This window comes from Trichomycterus rosablanca, chromosome 27 (genome assembly GCF_030014385.1).
Source record: "Trichomycterus rosablanca isolate fTriRos1 chromosome 27, fTriRos1.hap1, whole genome shotgun sequence".
Lineage (NCBI taxonomy): Eukaryota > Metazoa > Chordata > Actinopteri > Siluriformes > Trichomycteridae > Trichomycterus > Trichomycterus rosablanca.
Genome location: NC_086014.1, coordinates 4,131,069 through 4,140,743, shown reverse-complemented (window position 1 = coordinate 4,140,743; position 9,675 = coordinate 4,131,069). Strand labels below are relative to the sequence as shown.

General features: G+C 41.8%; 1 protein-coding gene across 4 annotated transcripts in view; it reads right to left on the bottom strand.

The window, feature by feature from the left end:
* Positions 1–3,198: 3,198 nt before the first annotated feature.
* Positions 3,199–9,675, bottom strand: part of bdnf (brain-derived neurotrophic factor) — a 42,366-nt gene continuing 35,889 nt past the window's right edge. For 2 of the 4 annotated variants that reach the window (XM_062989595.1, XM_062989596.1), the window contains one exon: positions 3,199–4,595. In XM_062989595.1, the coding sequence (XP_062845665.1) occupies positions 3,813–4,595 (783 nt within the window). In that variant the 3' untranslated portion in view covers positions 3,199–3,812. Of the gene's footprint in view, positions 4,596–5,679; positions 5,726–9,675 lie in introns of those variants that run through there. The other 2 variants (XM_062989597.1, XM_062989598.1) reach the window with 2 other exon arrangements.

Genomic DNA, 9,675 nt, shown 5'->3' with positions numbered 1-9,675 from the left:
TTTTTTCATTATGTTTGTTTGAAAGAAGACAGTGTTTAAGCTTGCTTGCTGTTACCAAACTGTTTTTAAAATGGCTTGTATTTCAGCATCAAATGTGACATCTCAATTCATTTAATTATCTTAATCTTTCTTTTATATTTGAGCACCATGTCAGCTAACATTAGCTATTTTCTTCCACAATGGAAAACCTTTCTTTTCAGCTTAGCTAAATTCATTTTTTTGTTCTTCTCAGAGTACATGCGAGTGAACCAGAGTACACAGTGTGATCTTTTGAGGGTTTATTTGCATGTATATTGCACACAAATAGAAAAAAAAAAGAAAGTTACATATGTAAATGTGTACCAAATTCAGGGGCTGGACCTGTTTGATCTCGCTTTAGGGGCTGAAAACAATCACAAACCCATGAAACAAGTTTCTGCCCTTTAAGTTGAGAACTGCTGTAATGTGGTAAAATGTTACAGCATCAGCTATGCTGTTATACTGGCAGCTGTTAATAAAAATAAATGCTCAGAAGAAACACTTCTTTATTTTTGGTTTTGTAAAATGCTGTCAATAATGTTACCTGTCAATTCAGAAAGCTGTCCCTTCTGCACTAGCATTCAGGTGTTGTAGCCTAGGCCATGGACATGTATTAGCTTTGAACAGAACGCTCCAGGGAGGGGTTATATTTGTTTGGATTTTGAGTTTCAAAACACCTAGCTTCTGCAAACTTCAGCCAAAATCACTGACCGTATCTTTAATTTAACTTCCAAACAGGCCGCAGTCTATTATTATTTGATGACACAGCAGATTAATTTTATTAGTAGCAGCACTAGTTTTATTAGAACCCGCTCTCATGCTTTTGTATGCAGCTTTAATTGTGTAGTTCTGAAGAATACATGGAAACAGACAACATGTTATCTCGGGTTAGCTAGAGTTCTGTATATGCATTAATACAGCACATATAGCCTTTTGTGAAGGACCGTAGGTCTGATGTTATACTTCACCTACAGAATTTATTGGTTGTACATTATAATGCCCTGCAATTCTGACAGGGGGGCAGAGTGGCCTACTTCCATGGCAAATGGGCCAGAACTCTGCTGGATTTCACTAAGCATTGCTTTGAACTGGAGACAATTTGAGCCTCACCAAAATAACTTTACTTATTAATATATTGACATGGTGGTTAGTAGCATCTTTAATATTTTATGATCCTGATGCTTGATGCTCTGTATCATACAGGTTTGTATAAGGCAAGTATGAGTAAGAGCAGTCTAATAAATATATATATCCTGTGTAGGGAAGTGATAATTAAAAGAAAACACCTAATCCAGGAGTCAGAAAACATATCCAGTGCAGATGTTGTGGTGGCATTCTGCTTAGCATTTTTTTTTTTAAAGAAAGGGGTCACCTAATCTATATAATTGACCTTTTCTATTCTACTGGAAGTGGTGTCTTCCAGGATGACAATACCCCTGACAACACTCTACTATCATTAGCATTGCAAAGTTAGACCAAATTAAACACTCTGGGCAGATACTAGACTGACATGATGAACAGTGCTCTTTAATATCATCATTAAAACATCAGTTAGGGTAATATAATATTTGTTTAATTCACCCAGTACTATTCCAGAGAACCTGTTCTGTCGGCCTGTTGTGGCCAAACACCTTATGTTGGTATTTCTTTTGATTTATCATTTGTCTGTAAATACCACCACAGTGTTAAAATGCAGGAATTGCATGGCAGGAATAGAGTAGTATTTTAGTCAAAGAATATGGGTATCCCCCATATTGTATGCACAATTTATTAGAGATGTAGATATTATGGATATAGTTTATTATTATAGCTTTCAGTCTGACCATGATGTTATCTCAGATCCAGACAGTATCTTGAACCTCCACACTGCCTTTTGTTTGCAACAGTGTCAACACTTCAGACACATGGGTCTGATAACAATCTGTTAATGAAAACAGGTTCGTGTATGCACACGGATGGATTAGATTTCAGGTTAAGTGTATTAGAGTGTTGAACCCGCCAAGCTCTTTTTTCTAGGACAAAGATAATCTTCTTGTGATAGAAATGATAGCCTATGACCAGTGATTGAAGCAGAAACCCTACCTACCACCACCATCTTAGATGGGTTTAGGTGACCAATTCTTACCTGGATATGCCTCAGTGCCACTTCTCCACTTGGATAGATGGGATAGATAGCTGCATGTGCCAGAGGTTTGAAGAGCAGGTGCTACTTTGCATATTGACTCTGGCTTGTGTTTGTGGTTGTAAGTCATCAAGCATCTTTTAACTGTATAATAACACATACACTGTATGGCCAAAAGTATTCAGACACCTGACCATGACTTTGTTGGATATGCAGTTTCAAAAACAAATGCTGTTAAAAAGAGTGACCTTTATGTGCTCAAAAGACCGAAGTATGTCTGTAGGAATTTGTGCCCATTCAGTCAAAAGAGCATTTCAACGGCTGGGCACTGATCTTAATCAAGAAAGCCTCAATTGATGTCCATCTAGTTCATTTTAAAGCTGTTCATTTGGGCTGGGGTCAGGGCTCAGATCTTGCTTTGTGCACAGGGCCACAATCATCCACAATCATCAATCCTTTATATAATTGATTTAATACAACAGTTACCTGTAACCAATTGTAATTCAAAAATTACAAACGGTGGCCCAATACTTGTCCATAGTATATATATTATTTATAGAGAGATACATTAGAAAGCGGGAGAGGGGACATCGTTATTATAATCCAGATTAAATGAATCTCAGGCCTAAAATACTCTTTTTAATGAATGGGGTAAAAAATTAAGTCCAGGACTAGACTGAATCTTGAATACAGACTGTCTTAGAAAGGAAAATGATACGGTTCTGAGGTAGAAGATTGTGTTCTTTTCTCTGAAGTCTGGGTTGAATTTTAACCTGTAAAGGGAGAGCTCAAACTTGACATTGCTTTTGATTTTTCACTTGCCTATAGTCATTTTTATTTCTTTAAATATTTCAATTTAATATTGCAAACAACTTCACAACATACAAAATAAATTATATATTTTCAGAACATTATAATATATATATACATATATATATATATATAAATATATATATATATATATATATACTGTATATATATATATATATATATATATATATATATATATATATATATATATATATATATATATATATATATATATATATATATGCACTTTTATATATATTTTCTTCTTTCATCTTTCTTGGGAATAAAAAAATAAACAGCAAAGCTTTGACAACAGCACCTTGACATAGTATGTAATTCCAACATTACCTTGAGAGCTTTAGAATAGGAAACAGATAAAGTAGAGGAGGACGCCCGGTCACTGAGAATGTAAACTGAATGATTTGGTTGAAACAGCTTTTTCTTGCTTTTTTTTTTCCTTTTTTTTTGAAGATGGTCAGGGTTTGTTTATATTCACAATTGAAGCAGCATGCAAGTTTTTTTTCTCTTCAATAATTCTCTCTCCTCTCTCCTTCCCTTATCCCTCTCTTGGCAACGTAATGAAAAAACCACACTATCTTGAGGATTGTGATATAGTAATTTGAACTGGGCGCAGATGACTGATCAGATCTTTTTTTAATTGTTTACAAGGTCATGAATATGTTCAATAAATAGACTGTAGTATCACTTTTACTGTATAAACTTCATCTTTTTTACATGCAGTCCATAAAATTCATCTGACGGAATAATTTACCCTGTATGTATATATACAAATAGATATTTACTCTTTTCTCTCTCTCTCTCTCTCTTTAGAACTCTCAATAAAATCTATACATTGTGTACACTATCTCCCCCTCTTAATGGTCAATGTGCATACACACGAAGTGTCTATCCGTATAAACCTCCAGCCAATCTTCCGTTTGCTATCCATGGTGAGGGCTCGCACGTACGACTGGGTTGTCCGGCATTGTGAGTTATAGTGCCGCTTGTCTATTCCTCTACAGCCCTCCTTCGTGTAACCCAGTGGGTTGCATTTGGTCTCGTAAAAGTATTGCTTCAGCTGCCCGTTGGCCACCGGGACCTTCTCCAGAACAGTCACCGTCTGGCCGGACATATCAATCGCTGTCTTTTTGTCCACGGCCGTCACCCACTGGCTAATACTGTCGCACACACTGAGCTCGCCGCGCCGCGCCGGGTCCGAGTGGCGCCGAACGCGCATGGACATGTTGGCGGCGTCCAGGTAGTTTTTGTATTCCTCCAAGAGAAAGAGCAGTGGTGGCTCCAAAGGCACTTGGTTGCTGATCACCACTCGCGAAGCATACGTGTCGACATCCTTCGACTCGGCCGCGGCGCCGTTGCTGGGACCCCCCCCTCCCTGACCTTGCGCTGCCTCCCCCTCCACCTCCAGTAGCTCCTCGATCACCTGCTCGAATGTGTCCGTGAGTGAGGGCAGCGCCCCCCCGCTGGGTGGAGTCCCATGGCCCCGGGCGGCCCCCAGAAAGCCTTCGGCTCGGTGGCCCCCCACGATGCCCGGCACCTCTCTCATGGGCGCAGCTCTCAGGCAACTGAAGTATGAAATAACCATAGTAAGGAACAGGATGGTCATCACTCTTCTGACCTGTTGGAACTGCATGTAGTGACAGACAGGGAAGGGTGGATGGGGGCGCAGAAGGGAAGTAGAAAAAAGGAAGAGGGGGAGAAAGAGAACATTTTGTTAATTTAAAGCACCAGGTGAATCATTACAAATGTTTTAAACTACAGTGTCATTATCGATGTCTAATTGTTAAGATGGAGTATTTTGTGTGATCAATTAGATCAGCTTCTCAGAAGTGCTTGCTGACTCGTTTGCACCCTGGCATCCGATGCTCTGTGATCGGTTGCACATCTAAAACCAGATTCCCATTTCATAGCAACCCACACACAACATTCCCACTTGTTATTTCTTTGTTGCATTTTTAGTTCATGGCAGTCGAGGCCCGGGGGAGTGTTGGCACTACTGACGCAGCACGCCGGATCAGTCCCCACACACAAACACATACATACGTACACACGCGGCTAAATGCAGAGACCCAGGAGTATCATTAGGAGGACATAAGAGGCTCTCACCCAATCCTTCTTTTCCCTAGTTCCCTCCTCCTCCCTCATTTCCTGCTCCAGCATCCCATTAGACCAATGCAACACTTACTGATGCTAAGTACTGGTGACCGATGTGTGATGCAAATGAGGAGCTATATGGTTTATGGTTAAGCTAGCTATTGCCTTCTTAGAAGCAAGTCATTAGAATTAGGCTGGTTGTACCACAAAGGAGTGTCAGGATAAAATAGGACCACAAACTAAAACAAATGCAAATGCAAGTAAAAATGTAAATTGTAAGCTTAATTCAGCTTGGTTTAAAAAAATCAGGTTAACATGTTGACCTTGGGAGTGATCACTAAGTAGCATGAGATATATCACAAATAAAAAAAGAAAGAAAATAGGAAGGAATCAGTAAATTGGATGCCATTCATTCATTCTTCCATTCACCCATCTATTCATTCAAAAAAAAACAAAAAAAAACCCATACTCAGCGCCCCACTGATGCATTTTACACATCTGGCTGAGGATAGCCTCAGACACCCCCAACTGTCCAGCCACAGAAAGGTGCTGAGAAACCCCGGAGAAAACTCACCCTGTCCCTCGCTCTCTTTTCCCCCCTCTTTTCTCTCCCTTACCTCTCTGAAGCTCCTAAGAGTCCCAGCAATTCATGGCATCCGTCCACATTGCAAGGCTGGCAGCAGCGTTCACAGACAATAGAAACGGGGAGCATCCAAAACACCAGCACTAAAAAAAGATCCCACACTTGCTCTCCTTCCTAAGGAGGAGGAGGAGGAGGAGGGGCAGAGGCGGTGGAGGAGATAAGGGGGGGGGGGGGGGGGGGGGGATTTTTAAAAATAGAAAGCGCCGCAGCACAGCACGGCCAGCTCTCTGCGTGGCGTCCTCCCTCTGCCCTGAGCAGCCTCTTCCGGAAGAAGCGTGAAGAGGATGCACTCACGGAGCGGAAGAGAACGAAGAAGGGTGGAAGAGACATGGTGGCACGCCCTCTCTAAAAGGCATTTGTTTTATTCTTAATTGGCGTCTGGGGCCGCGGCTGCAATTTGCCAGCGCAGCAGTGCCTGCCATGGAGACACGCCGGCTATAAATAGGCCAGCTGGGAGTCCCACGTTCTCGATTCAGAATATTGCTGCCTTCTCCTTAATGAGCGCCGAGTCCTCTTGGTCTGTGACATTTCGCCTGGCGTGGGGTGTGTGTGTGTGTGTGTGTGTGTGTGTGTGTGCCCAGCAGGAAAGGAGAAATGGAAGCTTCTTTGATGGGTTGCTTGCACAGTCAAGAAAAATGTAAATAAATAAAAAACAGGCTGGGATTACAGCTGTGGAGGACGGATCAATCGTAATCGAATGAGGCACGGTGCAAAATGTGCGGACGCGCTGCTTCTGCAGGCATGAGAAGATGCTTTAGTCTGTCGGTCTTTCCAGTCATGAAGAAAAAAACTTTTTCTATCGTCAGCAGTTACTTCTGAGGAACCTTTGATGCAGTGAATCAAGCCTTGATTGCCTCGTGTCAGACTTCCTTAGGTCTTTGATATTCTCCCAAATTTGTTGCTGCTTCAGGGATGAAAGCAGTTTTGATGGCATCCTCACCCTCTTCCAGTGGCACTAATGTGGGTTTTATAAACCACGGTCATAGCCCAGTATTTGGCCCACTTTAGGGATGATCCTAATGAGCAAACATCTGTTTCCTTCTTTTAATGGAGTTTTTTAAAATTGCAGGTACTGCTGAATGATGGATGTAATAACATTAATATCGCTGGCAGCAGGACTACCTGATGAAACTGGCACTCTCCTGTACGTGGCCTGAATAATACTTACTTTTTAAATGATGATGGATAGGCCAGCTGTATCAACTGTTTCATTTGTCTGTACTCAAAACAGCAGACAAGAACTTAAAGCCGGAGATCGATGATTGGAGAATGTGCAATTGTAAACGTGAAGAAGATTCCATCTTATACACCTCTTAGGCAGAGGGGGGGGGGGGATGTCGAGCGTCATTTCTCAGCATAACAACCCCGATGACGTCTCTTCCAGGTCTCCAAGGCAGACCGGAGGAAGAGAGGCAGGCAGGGAGATGGAGGGTGGAAAGGAGGAGTGTTGGGAAAGGGGGGGTTAGCGCCACTCATCAGCTAGCAATTGCTTGCCATTTCTCTGGGGTGCCCTCTCACCAGGAACAACAAACAAATTTTATTTCTAACCCCGCTATTTCCTTGTTTCCATCCGGTGAATCAATATGGATTATGCTCTCAATCACCTTCCTGTTAAAACGCAATCTAGGCGCTGAATCCGTTTATTGCTCAGGGACCGGGTCGGCAATAACCGAAACCCTCTATCTTGTTCAAACCAGAAGGGAAGAAACCAAATTACCGCCGCAAACACGTTTGTTCCGCTTTAATATGCTGAATGTGTGTGTCTTCCCCTCTAAATTGCGTCACTCAGGAACAATATCAATATCCGCTCGATGTATGCAAACATGCCGAACGAGCTCGCGAACAGCGGGAGGGGGATTCGACATGAACAAGCACTTGGAAGTCATGAAAGCAAACAGATGTGGGAGCTGAGGTGTTTTTGTACGTCTTTGTGAACGCTATTCTATGGAATGAAAACCAGGTGCGTTTCATGCCTTTGAATATGCCGAGCATAAAATTCCTACCAGTCAAGGCTTCCATCTAACCCTCTATCTCTCAAGCCTGAGGTGACCTTTCGGTTTATGTGCCTACAAAGCGGCATGAATCTATAGTGATGACATGATATCTACACAGCTGTATTTGATCATGCGTCCTCATACACACTGACAGGCTTAGTGAGAGCACTTTCAGACACTTTTCAGTGTAAAATATGATTGATCTCTGCTCGCACATGAGTGGCTGCACTATTGCTTTGGGGGGGGGGGGGGGGGGGGGGGGGTGGAAGAGAGTAACTTGCACCTGCTCAATTGTTTAGACAGGAGCTGGTAGGACAGGGTGGTTTGCTTTGCACGCTCCCGGTTCCTCACAACCGTATTTGCTTAAGTCTTCATGCCATGCAGGGATTATTAAAGAAATCCCCTCATGATAGACAGATGAAGCTGTGCCAGCGATGATTGCAGTTTTTCTGGTGGCACAATACAAAAAAAATTCTACGTTTTCTGTTTTTCACTCAGTGTGCCTGGGACCTGTGGGGTATATTAAAGGACGCCTTTAAGAAAGGAAAACAACTTTAAGGAGCTTATAAAGGGCACCATTTAAGAAGACAAGGTTGGAGTTCTTCTTGGTCTTAAAAAGCAAGCATCTTTAAACCAGGAATTACACTTCTGGGAGGAAGGGAGGCACCATCAACATTGTTGAATGGAAAACTAAAGTTATACTACAAGTCTTATTAGCCTGTCACAATTCACGTTTAAGACAAGACTAAGCCACGACTACATACTGTAAGGCATTGGAGAAGTGTTTGATCTCCAGCAGCATGTTCACAAAAATAGGTCTAGACAGGCCAAATATGTTGTTTACGTCATGCTGTGAGATTTTCTATAAAAGAATGAGCTATACAAGTCCAGTTTTTATGTTATGTTCTGTCAAGTTTTTGTCTGTGTAACAAGTACATTTACTTTACTAAAGGCCTTACAGCAGCAACTTAAAAAAGTGAAGGAGCTTGAACCCTCGACCTTTTGATTAGCACTTAAATACCTTTCCAACTTTCTTGTTTACCATTTCAGAATTTAATACACCAAGAACCTTGTCATTCCGACACTGCTTAATGCATCTGATACTAATGAAGTGAAATCACCATGAGCGTTAACTTTACATGAACCTCTCTGTGACCAAGTGTTCTAAACTTAGACCAATTTAGCGCTACGCAAATCCGACTGAAAGTCATTGTGCCCCGACTATGCTACAGCCACACACCAAGCAAATCATTAATCCCAAAGCAGTAATGGCACTAAGTCTTGGCATGATTTTGCTCAGCATTAGTGTCTGCGAGAGAAGTTAAGATCCTTTTGAAGTACATCGTCAGGTAATTGTGGTCTCCTCTACAATGTAACACAGCTGTGCAGCAGACAAGCACAGTACAAAACGATTGATGCTACAGTCCGGATCTCGAACCTTTCTAACCACTGATGGCGTGCTTTCGCTCCAGAGGGGATGAGAAACTCATTTAAACATCCAGTTTCAAAGAGGCTACAGCAATCTTAGTGCACGTTAATGATGGCTTTGTTGTCCCACTTGTAAGAAATAACAAACCTGATGGCAGCTGGTGTACGTTTAAGAGTCAAGTTAATTTGTTTACATTCTTAGGCATAAAAAAAACAAAGAATTTAATTAGAGCACTAATTGCTACCTCCTGATGTTCTCAGATGTTGTCTTGCTGCCTCTCGGAAAGCAGGGAACCAAACCAAATTAGACTTTAGTGCCGTAATGATTAATGTATAAGTTTCGGCTCTTCACGTAATAGGAGAAAGGACGAGCGTTGGCAAGATCCGCCTCGGAAATATCATCCAAGATTGGCCAACTGTGATGCTGTGGTGTTGTTTTCATGTAGGCTAGGCTACCTGCTAAGCTGCTGAGAACACGCGGAAAACTATGTCCATCAAAAATGTACCCTTTAAAAGCTTCTCTACATACCTGCACTTAACATAATGTC